Below are 18,615 nucleotides of genomic sequence, written 5' to 3' on the forward strand. Positions count from 1 at the left end.
CGCTCCAAGTTTTTTCCAAGATTTCCCTCTCCAACTCCCCCCAATGTCAAAAGATCTGGTCGGTATTTGAAATAAGAGCTATGAGACATGACTTCCTTCTAAATATCAAATTTCATTAAGATCCGATCATCTATTCGTAAGATAAAAATATCCCAATTTTTACGTTTTCCAAGAATTAAAGGTTTCCCCCTCCAACTCCCCCCAATGTCACAGGATCTGGTCGGAATTTAAAATTAGAGCTTTAAAGCACAAAATCCTTCTAAATATCAAGTTCCATTAAGATTTGGTCACCCTTTCGTAAGTTACAAATACTTCAATTTTCAAAATTACCCCCTTCCCCCAACTCCACCAAAGAGAGCAGATCCGGTCCGGTTATGTCAGTCACGTATCTTAGACAGGTTCTTATTCTTCCCATCCTGTTTCATCCTGATCTCCCCGCTTTAAGTATTTTCTAAGATATCCAGTCCCCCCCAACTGCCCCCCCCCCCAATGACGCTGGATCTGGTTGAGATTTAAAATAAGAGATCTGAGTTACGAAGTCCTTCTAAATATGAAGTTTCATGAAGATCTGATCACTCCTTCGTAAGTTAAAAATACTTCATTTTTTCTAATTTTTCAGAATTAACCCCCCCCCCCCCAATAGAGCGGATCCGTCCCAATTATGTAAATCACGTATCTAAGACTTCTGCTTATTTTTTCCAACAAGTTTCATCCCGATCCCTCCAATCTAAGCCTTTTCCATGATTTTAGGTTCTCCCACCCCAAACTCCCCCCAATGTTACCAGATCCGGTCGGGATTTAAAATAAGAGCTTGATATCCTTCTAAGTATCGAATTTCATTGAGATCCGATCACCCGTTCATAAGTTAAAAGTACCTCATTTTTCTAATTTTTCAGAATTACCCTCCCCCCTCAACTACCCCAAAGAGACCGGATCCGTTCTGGTTATGTCAATCATGTATCTAGGACTTGTGCTTATTTTTCCCACCAAGTTTCATCCTGATCCCTCCACTCTAAGTGTTTTCCAAGATTTTAGGTTTCCCCCTCCCAACTCCCCCCCCAATGTCACCAGATCCGGTCGAGATTTAAAATAAGAGCTCTGAGACACGATATCCTTCTAAATATCAAATTTCATTGAGATCCGATCACCCGTTCGTAAGTTAAAAATACCTCATTTTTCTAATTTTTCAGAATTAACACCCCCCCCCCCCAACTACCCCAAAGAGAGTGGATCCGTTCCGGTTATGTCAATCATGTATCTAGGACTTGTGCTTATTTTATCCACCAAGTTTCATCCCGATCCCTCCACTCTAAGTGTTTTCCAAGATTTTAGGTTTCCCCCTCCCAACCCCCCCCCCCGTCAATGTCACCTGATCCGGTCGGGATTTAAAATTAGAGCTCTGAGACACGATAGCCTTCTAAATATCAAATTTCATTGAGATCTGATCACCCGTTTGTAAGTTAAAAATACCTCATTTTCTCTAATTTTTCAGAATTACCCCCCCCCCCCCAACTACACCAAAGAGAGTGGATCTGTTCCGGTTATCTCAATCATGTATCTAGGACTTTTGTTTATTTTCCCACCAAGTTTCATCCCGATCCCTCCGCTCTAAGTGTTTTCCAAGATTTTAGGTTTCCCCCTCCCAAATACCCCCCCCCCCCCAATGTTACCAGATCCGGTCGGGATTTAAAATTACAGCTCTGAGACACGATATCCTTCCAAACATCAAATTTCATTAAGATCTGACCAACCGTTCGTAAGTTAAAAATACTTCAATTTTTCTATTTTTTCAGTATAACGGGCCCCCACTCCCCCCCCCCCCCAGACGGTCTAATCGGGAAAAAGACTATTTCTAATTTAATCTGGTCCGGTCCCTGATACGCCTGCCAAATTTCATCGTCCTAGCTTACCTGGAATTGCCTAAAGTAGCAAAACCGGGACCGACAGAATTTGCGATTGCTATATGTCACTTGGTTAATACCAAGTGCCATAAAAAGACCGTACATCGTCAAATTTAATTTTATTCCGTCCAAATATGTATCTCTTAAGCTAATAATTTGAGCCTTGATTATGCATTTCAGCAGTTAATAAATGATTCCAAAAATGATAACAGTAGTCCTAACAGTAACGATGAATTGAATCCTTATTAGTTTTTATGGCACTTGATATTCACCAAGTGACATATAGCGATCGTAAATTCTGTCGGTCCCGCTTTTGCTAGTTTAGGCACTTCCAGATAAGCTAGGGCGATGGATTTGGCAGGCGTATCAGGGATCAGACCAGATTAAATTAGAAATTGGAAAATAGTTTCCCCGATTCGACCATAAGGGGGGAGTGAGGGAACGGTTAATTCGCAAAAATTAGACAAAATGAGGTATTTTTAAGTTACGAACGGGTGATCAGATCTAAATAAAATTTGATATTTAGAAGGATATCGTGTCTCAGAGCTCTTATTTGAAATCGCGACCAGATCTAGTGACATTGGGGGGAGTTGGAGGGGGAAACCTAAAATCTTGGAAAACGCTTAAAGTGAAGAGATCGGGATGAAAATTGGTGGGAAGCATGAACATAAGTTCTAGATACGTGATTGACATAACCGGATGGATCTGCTCTCTTTTGGGGGAGTTTGGGGGGGGGAGGGTTAATTCGGGAAAATTAGAAAAAATGAGGTATTTTTAACTTGCGAAGGAGTGATCGAATGAAATTCCATATTTAGAAAGACCTCGTAATTCAGATCTCGCATTTTAAATCCCGACGGGATCCAATATCATTGGGGCGAGTTGGGGGGACCGGAAATCTTGGAAAACCCTTAGAGTGGAGAGATCAGGATGAAACTTGGTGGGAAGAATAAGCACAAGTCCAAGATACGTGATTAACATAACCGGACCGGATCCGCTCTTATTTTAAATCCCGCCAGATCCGGGGACGTTGGGGGGAGTTGGAGGGGAAAACCGGAAATCTTCGAAAACATGAAAATTGAGGTATCTTTATCTTACTTATGGGTGACCGTATCTTAATGAAACTTGATATATAGAAAGGTATTATGTCTCAGATGCTCCATTTTCAATTCGAATCGGATCCGGGGACATGGGGGAATGGAGGGGGAAAACAGAAATCTTGGAAACCTAAAATCTTGAAAAACGCCTAGAGTGAAGAAATCGGGATGAAACTTGATCAGAAGAATAAGCACAAGTTCTAGATACGTGATTGACATAATTGGAACGGACCCGCTCTCTTCAGGGGAGTTGGGGGGGGGGGGGATTTTCAGTGCTTTGGCGAGTTCGGAGCTTCTGGACGTGCTGGCACGATGAAAATTGGTAGGCGTGTCCGGGACCTGCACAAATTGACTTGATAACCGTCGTTTTCCCCGATTCGCCCATCTAGGGGGCTGGAGGGAGAGGAAAAATTAAAAAATGAGGTTTTTTAACTTACGAATGGGTGATCGGATCTTAATGAAACTTGATATTTAGAAGGACCTCGTGTCTCAGAGCTTTTATTTTAAATCTCGACCGGTGTTAAGTCTATGCTTTTCCTTTTAAATCAATCTATTGATTCTTAGAATTTTCTAGAGCTCATGCCAATGAGCTCTTGGCTCTTCCGACCTCATCACAAGTGCCATATGGGCTCTTAGCTCTTGTTTACTTATATTGCTCTCAGATTTTCCGTAAGGGTTTTGTTGTATTCACTAATTTCTTTACGGACCTGACTTGGTCTTATTAACTTACCAAGTCAGGTCCATTACTAACGACTCCGTAATCCTAGTCAATTGTAACGGGCTGTCTACTCTAAAAAATGATGTTCAGCAGATGACACGTGCGTCACGGATCTATGCTAGGCATTTTGGAATTATGCCAAGTATGGTGCAAATATGCAAAGTGTGACAGAAATGTTCCAAGTACGGTACAACTATGCCTTACCTAGCAGCACATATAGCGCCGCAATATTTAAACCAGGTGGTAGAAAATGGACACCCTCTATTAATTAAATCTCCATGACCTGTAATTCTTACGACCTCTTTTTAGTTTGTAGGCCTCTTGTATACGTCAATCTGAAGGGGGGAGTCTGCACCTCCCTGCTTCTCTGGATTGACGACGTCATTGGGATCATTCTCTGCCAAGATACTACAAGGTGTAATCCCCTTTGGAGGAGGATTAAACCCTGAAGTGCTTATTTTTTGTTTATCGAAGTCAGTTCTTCCAAAAATATACGGAGGATATGGCCTCCACATATTCCCCCCACTCCTATCTGCTATTCTCTGTGCCCAAGAATATTAATTGAACCGTTATAGATAAGAACAACCAGTTTTCAAGACAGTTGTTACGAGTAAATCCGTTTAATTTGGTTTCGTAATTTACATACGTAACAAAGTACCTCTTGAGTTTCCATTTTATCTTAGACGAGTCATTGTCTATGAGATAAGCTGAAAGAGTTTATTTTTTCTTCTAGTATTCAAAAATGACTGGTGACTTGAAGGTATTAACGGAAGACAAACAACAAAGTGGAACTTCATACAAAGCAGGTCTACGGCAGGCAAATAATTTTGGAAAAGATGTAAATATTATCGATATATTGTTTTCCTGCTCGTAGGGGTGTAAGTCTTTTTCAAAGGGTACGAGATTACAAAAAAAGATAGCAACAAATGAACTATATAGCAAATTGTAGTGGTAATGCTAAAATAATAATTTATTTTTGCGTCATCAGCATATTTTTTCATTTTAATTTTGGTTTAAGGGGAAGGAGGTACAAGTTGTGGATAAAATTAAGTATCTTGGATATATTTTTCAAAGCAATGGAAGATGGGGTAACACTATATCTGAAGTGCGTATTACTGCATATAGCAAGATTCTAATGACCGCATATTGTTTCTTTGTCAAAGCAATGGAGGTGATTTAAATGAAACAAGTAAATTAAATGAATTATATAGTAAATTATGGGGACAATGATTTTTTTGTAATCATCAGTATATTTTTTGCTCTTAGAGATGCCAGAATCTTTTTCAAAAGGAAGGGGATTATTTTGAAACAAACGGAATAAAATGGAATATGCAGTAGATATTGGTTTTAATGCTAAAATTATTATTTATTTTGATATTTTGTATCATCAATATATCTAAAGTGCGTATTACTGCATATAGCAAGAATCTGATGATCCCATATTGTTTCTTTGTCATTATTAGAGAAGCGCATCCATTTTTCAGCTTTCTAAAATTCCCCTCCAATGAAACTAAAAATGCGTAGTATATTAGTCCATGAGCCCCGCAAGCAGCTGGGCAATGTCTGTATTCTATATTTATTCAACAAAGAGTGATAATACTAAAAAAAATAATTCAAGTGAGGTTTATTAAATAAATATAGGGTAACGCTAAAATCACAAGCTTTTAATGAGATGGGGGTACGTGGATCCCTTTGCGTTCCTTAGCCAAACTTTGACTTGGGTTAAACTAGAAGTTACTAATCTTATTTAAGATAATGCCACTATTAACTTATGATTTACCCAGATATAGATGTAGGTATGAGGCTATAAATTTTTTCCATTTTGGGAAAGGGTGGACGAACTTTAAGCAAGAGTTTTTCATGGTTATTAATATAGGATTGAGCGGGGGTGCCTTGGCCACCCTCGTAAGGTAAGAAATGCAATAAATAAGTTCTGATAGAGAAGAATGTTTTCAGAAACCTGAATAAAACAGGATTTTTTAGTCTTTGCCCCCTCCCCCTGATATTCTCGTCTTTTTAACTAGTGTATGTGTTTTTCATTGTTATTTTTTATGTTGTTATTCGTGTTATGTGACTGTTTTCTTAGTTTTGATATAGCAGTGGCGATTTAAGATTTAAAAGTTTTTATAATTTTGACGAGAGTAGTGAGGTCCCGCTGCTTTTAACAACACTCATAGCCACTGCTCTTTTTTCCTATGATGATTTAAGTTTAACGGCGATTCCCTCAGAGCAAGACTCAGGTACATGTTACGTCAGAGGGAATGTTTTCTAAACGATGCGGGTAATTGCTAGGCAATAGACTTTGCTTGTTACATAATAGTTTCTTTGAGTGGTCAAAAAACCTTCAGGGGCTTCCTTAATCTGGGATTTCAACGATTGTTACGTCATAGTAAATGTTTACTTTTTTATATCATGTTTTCTTGTTACCTAATGGAGAATTTTCTACTTGAAAAAACCTACGAGGGCCAGGAAGAAAACTTCAGAGCCAGCTAGTGTGGGACCTTCAAGACGCCGGACCCTAGCAACCAATTCCAGTGTGTCGCTTAGCATCCAATTCCATCGAGATCCTAGCAATCGATTCCAATGGGGCCCTAGCATCCAATTCAATTTGGGCCCTAGATCCAATTTCATCGGGCCCCTAATGTAACCACAAGGGGCCCTAGCATCCTATTTCACTGGGGGCCCTGGCATCCAATTCCATCGGGGCCCTAACCTAACAACTGGGGGAGGCCCTAGCAACTAATTTCACCGACAAAACGTTTCAAAATTTCTTTGGTGGTTATGTAACAGGGAATGCTTACTTATGTTAAGGATGATGCGTTCTAACGTGGCACGGAGAGAGAGACAAAACATACAGAAGAAAAAAACGTACATACAACCACATAGAGTAAGACACACAGGCAAACACACTGTCAAAAACACTGGCACAGAGGGAGATAAAAAACACGTAGAGGTAAAGACACAATCACACACACAAAGTCAGACATACAGGTACACACACACAATCAGACACACAGGCACGGAGAGAAAAAATACATAGGGGAAAAACACACACACAAAAAACCGCAAGGAGTCAGACTCACCGGCACACACACAGTCAGACACAAAAGAATACATATAGGCTAGGTTAGATGGCGCGCAATCTAACCTTACCTTTTGTGTGTCGGTTAGGTTAACTTAACCTATTAGTATGTAATAAAAAGGCTCAGTCCTTAAAAAATAGTGTGAGTTTGCGAGTGTCTGTGTTTGCCTTTCTCCGTGCCTCTGTGTCTAACTGTGTGTGTGCCTGTGCGTCTGACTTGGTGTGGTTGTGTGTTTGTTTGTTCTCCTGTGTGTGTGTGCCTGTGTTTCTGACTTTGATTGGTTGTGTGTGTGTGTTTGTTTTTCCCTCTACGTTTGTGTCTTTCTCCGTGCTTGTATGTCTAACTCTCTCTCTCTCCTCTCTCTCTCTCTCTCTCTCTCTCTCTCTCTCTCTCTCTCTCTCTCTCTCTCCTCTCTCTCTCTCTCTCTCTCTCTCTCTCTCCTCTCTCTCTCTCTCTCTCTCTCTCTCCTCTCTCTCTCTCTCTCTCTCTATTAACACTAACAGTTTCAGGGGGACTGAAAACTAACACTCAGTCAAAAGAAATGATGGATTTCGATTATGACCTCTCAGAAATACCTCTCAATATTGCTTAAATTTATCTCTAATAAAAACTCTCTCCCTTTTGAATTGCTTGCCTGGGTGGGCTAGCCACATATTGTCGCGGTAGTTTGAATATGCATTAGCTCAAAGAAACTCATTAAAGCTCTCATAAATAGTTCTTAATAGGGTTTAAATTTACCTCTAATATCAACTCTCTCCTCTGGAATTGGTTGCTAGGACCCCCACCTTTTGTAAATTCATGGCTCTTTTTACTTATATTTTATCTCATATAAGCTTTTTTCACGTTTTGGTTTTTCGTTTGTTATGCTTTAACTGCTTTTCCTGTGATTTCAAGATTTTATAACCTTTTTATTAATGAAATTTGTATGTACAAAAGTGTGCTTTTGAGATATCTTGTTGCAAGATAAAAGTACCAAACGTAACCATTTACTTTGTGACAAATCTAACGCCAGTGCTGTTTAATATTTCCTATGTAACTTAACCTGTCTATGTCACGTTAGATCACTAATAGAATTTAGCAAGCAGGTGCATCTAATATAGCAAAAATCAATAGCTTTGTGGTACAGGGCTCAGAGATGATGGTTGGGAAACACGTGAACCATGGATTTTTTTAATTGTATAATAGTAGAATGACTTGTTTGTCCGATTTTCCAAGGCACCGCTCTATGGAGGGGAAGCCTCTTTCGTATCCTAATATGGACATAAAATCTTGGGAATATTAAGTTTCTTTGTTAAAACGTATTGAAAGAAAATAATATCTTAAAGTATCATATAACACCCATGTGTGCACCGATATTACTTAATTGCCTATGCACCACTTTTACAAGCGGAGATTCCCTACGGGGAAGATACAAGTCATATTAGCCTGCGCCATCCTTAACATAACTAAACATTCCCCTATGAAATAACAACCAAAGAAATCTTTTAACTTCTTGAAAAGTGTTGTCAGTGAAATTGTTTGTTTGGGTTACTCCTCCCCCTCGGGTGATTATGTTAGGACCCCTATAGAATTGGATGCTAGAACCTCCCCATGTGAAATTTGATGCTAGGGCCCCAGTTAATAGGTTTTGGGTGGGGAATCGGATGCTAGGGTACCGATCGAATTGGATGCTAGGGCCCCCAGTGAAATTGGATGCTAGGGCCACCGGTTATTAGGTTAGGGGCCAATGAAATTGGATGCTAAGATCCCAATATAATTGGATTCTAGGGCCCAATGACATTGGATGTTAGGCCTCATTGGAATCGGTTTCTAGGACCTCGATGCAATTGGGAATGGTTGCTAGGGTCCGGCGTCTTTAAGGTCCCCCACTAGTGGGCCATGAAGGTTTTTCCTGGCCCTCGTAGGTTTTTTAAGACAAGCATTCTTTATTAGGTAACAAGCAAACATGACATGGAAAAGTAAACATTCGCAAAGACGTTAAAATCTTGGATATCTCGGAGTAAGGAAGCCCTGAATGTTTGTGACACCATATTTGCACCGTCATTACGAAATTCTCTAAGTGTGCGCCCTCTACCTTGCAAGTGGGGATTCCCCTCGGGCCCTTAAGTCATGTTAATATACATCATCCTTAACATAAGTAAACTGTCCCCTATAAATAACAACCAAAGAAATCTTGGAACTTCTTGAAACGTGTTTTGTCGGTGACACCGGTTGCTACGGCTATCCCACCCCCGTTGGTTAGGTTAGGGCCCCGATGGATTTAAAAAGCCAAGCCCTCCCCCCAGTGAAATTAGATGCTAGAGCCCCAGTTGTTAAATTAGGGGGGCGGTGAAATTGGATGCTAGGGCCCCTTTGGAATTGGATGCTACCCCCCCTCAGTGAAATTGGATGCTAGGGTGGTAAGGTTAAGAGCTGTTGAAATTGGACGCTAATACCCCAGTAGAATTGGATCCTAGGGCCCCATCGGAATCTGTGTCTAGCACCCCGATGGAATTGGATGCTAGGGGGCCCATTGGAATTGGTTGCTATAGTCCGGTTTTTTCTCTATTAGGTAAAAAGCAAACATAACATGTAAAAGTAAACATTCACTGTGACGTAGCAATCTTAAATATCCCAGAGTAAGGAAGCCCCTGAATGTTTTTTAAATACTCATAGAAACTTTTATGGAACTCGCAAATTCTATTACGTAGCCTGCGCTTTCATTGTTTAGAAAACATTCTCTATGACGTAAACTGCGGCTTGCCCTGAGGGAATTGTCGTTCAACTTAAATCATTAAAGGAAGAAAGGAGAAAGGGCTATGGGCTTTGTTAAAAGCGCAGGGGCCTCACTACTGAAGAGAAAAGTAAATCCTTTAAAATTGATTTTAGCCTAAATTTTAGGTTCATGTTGTGGATATGAGAAGTGATACCATCACTAGGCCGTCACCTGAAATGAGAAGAGCAATGGCGGAAGCAGAAGTAGGCGATGACGTATATGCAGAAGATCCTACAGTTCTGAGTACAACTTTTTTGTTATTTTCTTGTTCTCCTTTTTATTATTGCTATTTTTCGTTCTGTTTTTATGGCACTTAAAAACATGGCACTGTTTCATGGAACGGATTCGCTCTCTTTGGGGGAGTTGGGAGGAGGGTTAATTCTGAAAAATTAGAAAAAATGTGTTACTTTAACTTACGAAGTTGTGATCGGATCTTAATAAAATTTCATATTTAGAAGTATCTATTAACTCAGATCTCTTATTTTAAATCCGGCCGGATCCAGTGTCATTGGGGGGAGCTGGGGAGGGGGAACTTGAAATCTTGGAAGACGCTTAGATGTGGAGAGATCAGGATGGTACTTGGTGGGAAGAATAAGTACAAGTCCTAGATACGTGATTGAAATAACTGGACTGAATCCACTGTCATGTGGGGAGTTTGAGGGGGTGTTAGTTCGGAAAAATTTGAAAAATTGAAGTATTTTTAACTTAAGAACGCGTGACCGTTCGTGAGGTAATTTAAATTTTTTTTTTATTTAGAAGGATTTCATGTCTCAGAGCTCCAATTTTAAATCCTGACCAGATCTGGTGACATTGAGGGGGGAGTTTGATGGGGAAACCGGAAATCTCGGAAAACGCTTAGAGTGGAGAGATCAGGATGAAACTTGGTTGGTAGAATAAGCAAATGTCGTAGATACGTAATTGACGTAACTGGACTGGATCCACTTTCTTTGGGGGAGTTGGGGGGGGGGGGTCCCGTGCTTTGGCGAGTTCGGTGCTTCTGGACGTGCTAGGACGATGAAAATTGGTAGGTGTGTCAGGGACCTGCACAGATATACTTGATAAAGTTGTTTTCCCCGCTTCGACCATCTGGGGGGGGGGGCTGAAGGGAGAGGAAAAATTAGAAAAAAGAGGTATGGATCTTAATGAATTTTGATATTTAGAAGGACCTCGTGTCTGAGAGCTCTTATTTTGAATCTCGACCGGTATTAAGCCTCTGATTTTCCTTTTAAATTAATCTATTTATTTTTAGAATTTTGCTAGAGATCATGCCATATGAGCTCTTGTCTCTTCGCTCTTCCGACCTCGTCACAAGTGCCATATGAGTTCTTAGTTCTTGTTTATCTATTTGTTTTAGCTACTTTTCTTTTTTATATATTTTATTATTATCTATTTTTGTTTTGTTTCCTTTAAAAAAATGGATTGACTAACGCCCGAGCCACTTTTGCTGATGATGATGAAATTACGCTCGACCACAGCGCCAATAACGTACACCGTGCTAGATATGGCGAGTTAGAACAATTTCACTTTTCAACCCTGCAATTTAAAGTTATTATCATCATCATATCTGTATTATCCCCATCTGTCTCTATTCTAGGGTTAAGAAAGTATTGCGGAGGGGAGGAAATTTGTTTTATGGCAAGGGTTAAAGTGGAAGAACTAAATGGACACTTATCAGCAAGGGGAATTTTTTTTACTGCTTGAGAAAAAGAGAAAGTACATGCGAAGGGTGAAGTCGAAGCTTCGGGTTAAGATTTAATTGGAACATGTTCACAGCGTCTGCATTGTTACCTCTAATTATCCCGAGTGGTGTTATTCGCATTTCGGTGCAATTCAATCAAGGGAAATAGCAGTAGGAATCAGTACTAGCTATTCACCTGAATTTATCTTACTTTGTGCGCAAAATTACAAAGCGAATATTCTTGTCGTAGAAAAAAAGAAACTAGTGGATAAAGTGATAATTAAGTGAAAAATTGTAATGTTAATTGAAACAATTAAGATATTGAAAATTAAGTAAAAATTAATAAAGAAATTATAATGACAAAAAAATTAAACGTAAAAGAGAATGACATTTTTTCCTGGAAAACGATTTTAGAGTTCAGTAAAGAGAAAAAGGAGAGTAGTTTGATCGCCATGTTCAATGCATGCTGTTCGCACGTGCAGATCGTTTACACGGCTGTATTATCCCCACAAAGGTATTATACTCAGGCATATTAATCTGACTCAGAATGCCTGATTGATTGAAAATGACTTTCGTTACCACGCAGAAGAAAAGAAAGTTTTGTTTGGACACTAAACTATTCTAAGTTTATTGCCTCACGATATTTTATGTCTCACTTATTAGTGGCGCTACTGTTTATTTTTGAGATATCACTCAAAGAGAGGTTCAATTAATTGAGACTTAAAGAGCCTGATTCGACTTTTTTTTGGGGGGGGGGGCTATCCCATGTAAATGGGAAAAACTATGTGAATAAATTACTGACGAAGTCTAAGAATGTTCCTAAGAAAATTGTATACGTGTTCATAAACCTAAGGAAACGAATTGGTATTGATAAGTGTAATAATTGCTTCACGTCTAAAAAACGGACGACTGAATATACTTATTGCTATTACCATCATTGACGGCTTTTAAGAGCTGGGTCTTCCAATCGCGAGTTACTATGGAATGGACGTGACTGGTGTACCCCATGGGTGGGCCAAGAAAACTGAATATTTTTCTAATTTGGAAACCGATTTAGACCCCCATCTTGTGTAGGGTTTGCAATCATGCAAAAACGAAGAAGGAAGGCAAATTTTGCTTACATAATGCAAGGCTCAACACGTAGAATGCTTCAAATAGCAAAACGACTTGGTATAGAGTCATTTCGCCTTTGTAATGACATATTTTCCGTATTTGATCAGTATGTTCAGAAACATTTTTCAAATTTGGTATATATGTGGTTCAGTCCTGCCAGTATCCGTTTGTCAATATAGAGTTCTTGCAACGAGTATGTGTGAATTAATTCCTGTGCTGAAGGAAGGAATAGGAGCAAATTCTCCTATGATGCCCTATGCCGTAGGAGATCACAACGTTTAAATAGGGCATTAAACAAGATAAAGATCATCGATCTCGATTTGATTCGTGCCCAAATTATAGACGATTACTTTAACTTGTTTTATAATGAAGATTTTTTAGTATATTCTTTTGCCTCAAATATATTCTAAGCATGATTTTTCATATTACAACTAAGGTGAGAAGACAATCTTGCACACAGCTTGTTGCTGAAAAGAAGTTTTTGCGCAGAAGCAGTCGTTACGCTGCTGCATAGTAGACATTTCTGAGGTTTTTGATAATGCTGTTCATATTCAGGCATTGTATTCCCTTGCCTATTCCCGAGGCAAATTATCCAGTTATTTTTATATTGTGTTATTCGCATGAGAATTCTTATATACGTACTAAGTGGCTGTTCGGTATTTCTCATCTGGTAAGGAGATAGACCGGAGTAAGGAAATCCATTAAGGAGAGGAGGAAAGAAGATAGACAAGGAGGTGTTTTATCTATATAAATAATATCGAATGCATGTCTGTTGGGGTGTGTGTATGTTCTGGATGCATTACTGCGCTGTCCATCCGATCGCCAAGAAACCTTAAAGAAGTTGCTGTACACTTTTGCGAAGGTTTTAGGAACAATATTCTTCCCCCCCCCCCCAGCGCCTTCCCGATATTTTTCGCGGAGACTAAAATTTGAGACCCCTGAACGCAAAGGTGCCTGAACTGTCAAACACCATTGGTCCTCTGTTTACAGATTATGAGCAAGCGTCCAATTCTGTTGATAGAAGAGCTTTAGCAAAAGTTGCCTTTAGCAAAAACGCAAAGGTGCCTGAATTGTCAAACACCTTTGGTCCTCTGTTTTATAGATTATGAGCAAGCGTCCGATTCTGTTGATAGAAGAGTTTTAGTAAAAGTCTTATTCTTGTGTGGTATACCAGATAAATACATTAAAGTAATTAATGAAATATAAGAGAACAACACTGCTGGGGTTAAGGTAGGAAATGCGGTTAGCAGCTGGTTTTGTGTTAAATCAGCATTTCAGCAGGGCTGTGTTCTATTCCCCTTTATATCGATCATTTTGATGTACTTTGTCTTAAGGAGTACAGGAAAGGCAATGGGAGACTATGGAATCAAATGGGGACGGAAAACTCTCATGGACTTAGATTATTCTGATGATTAAGCATCCTAGATGAAAGTGTGAGCAAAATGAACGAACTTTTAGAGATGTGCTAGAATAGGTTTGAAAATTAATGTTAAGAAGACTAAGTCACTAAGGCTAGGAAAGCGTGAAGCTGGCAACGTGACGTTTGGTTACGAAAAGATTGATCAGATGGGCAGCTTTACTTACCTTGGTAGTATTATTAGTAAAGACGGTGGGAGCAGTGAAGATGTTAAAAGTATAATAGCCAAGGCTTAGGGTGTTTTTTTCACAGTTAAATTTTTTTTTTTGAATAATAGGAAGATAAGTTTGAACACCAAGATTAGAATATTAGAAGCTACAGTGATGACATTGATCATATATGGAAGCATGGGTGCTTCAAAAAGTGGATTAAGATATGCTAGAGGTTTTTCAGAGAAATTGCTTACAGTTTGCTCTGGTTACCCGACTGACTGACCGTATTTCAAACAGTAGGCCTTATGAAAAATGTGGTTCAATCCCGCTGTCTAGGGCTATAATGAAGGAAAAAATGAGATAGCCAGGGCACGTTCTGCGGATGAAGGATGACAGATTGCCGAAGATATTACTTTTCGGCCAACAGTCTAGGGTTAAGGGGAAGCAGGTCGTCCTCGTGTAGGGTGGGAGGATGTCATAAAGAAAGACTTAAAGGAAATGGGAACTTCCTGGGGGGGGGGGGGGCTAAAGAGGGAGGTTTTGAATAGATTGGGATGGAGGAGGAGCGTGTGTAGCTGTGTTGGCCTCAGGTGGGTTGGTTCTGCGGTGAGTTATTAATAGTAGTAGCACGGTAGAATAAATCTAAATAGAGGGAATTATAACTGTAAAGGTCTAACTTGGCTTTAAAATAGTTTTTGCTTTTAATTTCTCATCCATCTACCATCTACTCCACCATCGATTGCACCATCTACCGAGGAAAAAGATTTTACGGAGACTTAGAAGTGATTACTTTAGATAGTGTAAATATCTGATGTTTTTACCTTGCCGCTTAAAAAAAAAGTGCAAATATTTTATCCCGTTGTGGTGTCCATGATAATTGTGGGCAACTGGCCAGGGTTGCATCCAGCATGATTATGAATACGAATAATGTTGTTTCCTTCACTCATCTCGTAAATTGCTTTGATGTAACTAACATCAACAAAATCTGTAAAATATGAGTTACAAGGATAGGGTAACCCCGAGTGATAAAAGGACACTAGATCTTATTTTCACAGGATTGGGTGTATGAGGAGACGGGAAAGGTTGATCAGAATAAAAATGAACCAGAACAGGTCACACAGTTATTTATGATAGCACTAAAAAAATTATAAATGACAAAAGTTATCTAATATATTTAGTATGCTAATTTTTTATAATCTTTCTTCTTTAGAGTTACAAAAACGCGTAACAGAAATAACAGGAATGGAGGATAGTCTGTTTGTATCATCTGGGACAATGGGCAATTTGATAGCCGTGTTAGCCCACTGCTGGGAGCGTGGGTCAGAAATCATAATTGGAGACCTCTCCCACATTATCAAGTATGAGCAAGGAGGAGCATCCCAGGTATGTAAAAAATCAACTTGGATAGGAGCCAAAATATGACTAGGACTTCTCTGCCTTCACTGATAGAACAGTGTTGGTATTTTTGGAAATGTCAAGGAGACCGGAATAACTTGATGAAATTGAATTGAAACATTCAAGATAAGAGCAAATCTTTTACTGGTAGGATATATGTATGAAATAAAGTATTTGGGATTTTGTTTGCGAACACTTTTGTGTTTTCACTGCAAAATAACAAACTAACCGAGCTTGACACGTGAAAATTCATACATTATAATTTTGAAACCATGGACTTAGGCTATAAAATGTCAAGCATGAAACTCCAAAGAATCTGAAAATTTAGACTGTTTTCACTGTCTAAATAAATGGACGTATCCCCATTTGACCGTTTATTTGTTCGTTAAGGAGACCGGAATAACTTGATGAAACTAAATTGAAACATTCAAGATACGAGCACATCTTTTGCTGGTAGGATGTATGTATGAAATATAAGTATTTGTGATTTTGTTTGGAACCCTTTTGTGTTTTCACTGCAAAATAACCTAAACTAACCGAGCTTGACACGTGAAAATTCATACAGTATAATTTTGAAACCATGGACTTAGGCTATAAAATCTCAAGCATGAAACTCCAAAGAATCTGAAAATTTAGACTGTTTTCACTGTCTAAATAAATGGACTTATCCCCATTTGACCGTTTATTGTTCGTTAAGGAGACTGGAATAACTTGATGAATTTAAATTGAAACATTCAAGATACGAGCTCATCTTTTGCTGGTAGGATATATATATGAAATGAAGTATCAGTGATTTTGTGTGTGGGCGCTTTTGTGCTTACACTCCAATATAATCTAAACTAATTGGGCTTGGCCCGTGAAAATTTATACAGTGTAATTTTAAAACCATTGAAATGTTTTTATGCTAAATTTAAAATTAAGAGAATGAAAATGGTCACAAAATGCTAAAATCTCAAATATGGAACTCCAAAAAATGAAAACATGACTTCATGATAACAAAACTCAAGGGCTGGACACTCGAGCACCGACTTAGAGGTCAAGGTTACAATAAAATTGGACATGGGCATACATTTGAAAGTAATTCGGTATAAAATGAAATAAAATTTTGTCCCCGGGACGGATTTTGGGTCTATTTATTCCTGAAATCTATGATTTTCCTTTCGTTTGTTCCAAAATTATGAAGTCTCTAGGGCAGTATTACAGTTTGTCGTTGTTGCCACAGTGAACCGTGAAAATAAATAAGCGAAACCTGTTGCCTAAATTTTAAAATACTTTTCGTCCATAAAAATCTGAGCAATAACAAAATGTTTTTTCCCAAAGATAATTACACCTTCAAAGGAAAGATACACTTTCTTAAGCTGTTTGGGGCCATGCATTTTAGCTTTTTTTTGGCTGATTCTTCACCCGCATTTCGTTCTTTTAATTTGGCACTCACTACTAGAAAGAAAACTGTATAACTGTATTTGGAGGTCTTTTCCATTAAAAGTTGAATTCCTAATTTTTCTTTTTTTGCAAGATTCAAGGCTCATCTGATAAAAATAATTATGGCAGTTGCGGCTAGTACCGCAACTAATTTACTGTATACTAATTAGTGCCGCGCCTACTAAGTAGTGCCGCAACCTAAAAAAACGTACTAAGCACTAAGTACGATTTATCACACTAGTAAAAAGAGTAACGAATGTATTACTGAAACAATTGGTTCTGCAGTGCACTGGTTCAAGTTTGTTCTTTTGGTGTGTGTTTTGGCTGGCGGTAGTGGCGAGGGATAGTATTGAATGGTGTTCATCACTAAAAAGCACGGGAGTTTTATGGTTAAGTTATAAATAATATGTTTTCTAAGTTTTCACTTTGCCAATTCAGAAAAATAATGAGTAATATAGTAAAATGATAAATAATATAAGCCCAGTGAACTCTCAGATGGTTTTGACATCTCTTTTGGATGCCACTGACACCCCCTCGTAGAATGATATTTGATTTTGATCCCACAACCCATGGTGGTCGTGCCCGAGGTGTAGACCTCGGACCAGATGTAAAGACAGCTTGCAGAAGTTTGTCAACGAAATTGCTGCAGACGATGCCTATCTCATTGCTTCAGATCGGTCCAACTAGAGGCGTAAATTTGCTATGCTATCTATGCCACTAATCATGCGGCTGGAGCCTGAAGTCAAGTAAGTCATTTAAAAAGATTATATTTCATTTGCGCTGTCCTTGGTTCCTTCCAGGGACAAAACCGACTTTTAATGTCCTTGGTGCTTTAATGAAATACTTTCTTCTTTCAGTTTGGTGGTATTTGTTTAAGGACCGTGAAAAATAAGGATGATGGCACGTTTGACATTGAAGAAATGCTGTCGAAAGTTAGAGACCCCGTCGATATCCATAACCCCATTACCAGACTTATTTGTATTGAAAATACTCATAATGTTTGTGGTGGACGCGTTTTACCCTTAGAATGGATCGATCAGGTTTGTCTATGGTTAATCAATACATTATCGCTATGGTATCTATTCAGGTAGGAAAGAGGAGGTGTATAGGCTGGGAGTGGGGCTCTTGATGAAAAGAGAAGTATCTAAGACTTGCTTAGACAAGGAGAGCCGTATTGTTTCATGTAGATGTGTTTGCATGTCCGACACGTGCATGTATTTGCCTTTTTTTTGGGGGGGGGGGTTACGAAAATAATAGAGAAATTATATAAAACATGCAAAAATTTAAAATAATTTCTTAGACCACGCTGCCTTTCCATTTACAGAAATTAATAAATGAAAAATAGATAGAAAAACGGGTATAATGTTTTAAATAAAGTGTTGGAACGAAGAAGAAAAAAATCCATCGAAGTCTAAATAATAAAAATCCGAATATTTTGACTCGACGTCTGGGAGCCTTTATAAGCAGAAAAGAAATGAATCGAACAAAAAGTTAATTAGGATAAAAACATAAAAAAATCAATAAAACTCAAATCTTAATCAATTCCAAATATCACTGCAATCACTGCAAATAAACAACATGGGATGACACAGGCTACAGATTGTGTTTCTGGTACAGCAGATTATCTCTGGTATGTTTTTAATTTGGAAATGAGATCTAGCTAAAAAATGTAATATTATATTTATTTGGAAAAAAATTACATATGCCCTTGGTCATGACCCAGGATTTAAATTATAAGTTGAAGTATTTTGAACTATAGAGAAAATCAAGGATTTTTTCGATTTGCTAACTTAACCCTGGTCCGTTGACACCTTCCAGTATTGATCTCATCCGAACTTGTTTGGGGATTACTATGCAGGTCTAAATTTCAAGCATTAATATGTTTAA

General features: G+C 38.6%; 1 protein-coding gene across 3 annotated transcripts in view; it reads left to right on the plus strand.

The window, feature by feature from the left end:
• LOC136039217 (uncharacterized) overlaps positions 1–18,615 on the plus strand; it is a 91,612-nt gene that overhangs the window by 51,023 nt on the left and 21,974 nt on the right. For all 3 annotated transcript variants that reach the window (XM_065722748.1, XM_065722749.1, XM_065722750.1), the window contains 4 exons: positions 4,447–4,551; positions 9,677–9,794; positions 15,122–15,294; positions 17,586–17,768. In XM_065722748.1, the coding sequence (XP_065578820.1) occupies positions 4,447–4,551; positions 9,677–9,794; positions 15,122–15,294; positions 17,586–17,768 (579 nt within the window). The remainder of the gene's footprint in view (positions 1–4,446; positions 4,552–9,676; positions 9,795–15,121; positions 15,295–17,585; positions 17,769–18,615) is intronic.

The sequence above is a fragment of the Artemia franciscana genome, chromosome 19, assembly GCF_032884065.1.
Source record: "Artemia franciscana chromosome 19, ASM3288406v1, whole genome shotgun sequence".
NCBI classification, from domain to species: Eukaryota; Metazoa; Arthropoda; class Branchiopoda; order Anostraca; family Artemiidae; genus Artemia; species Artemia franciscana.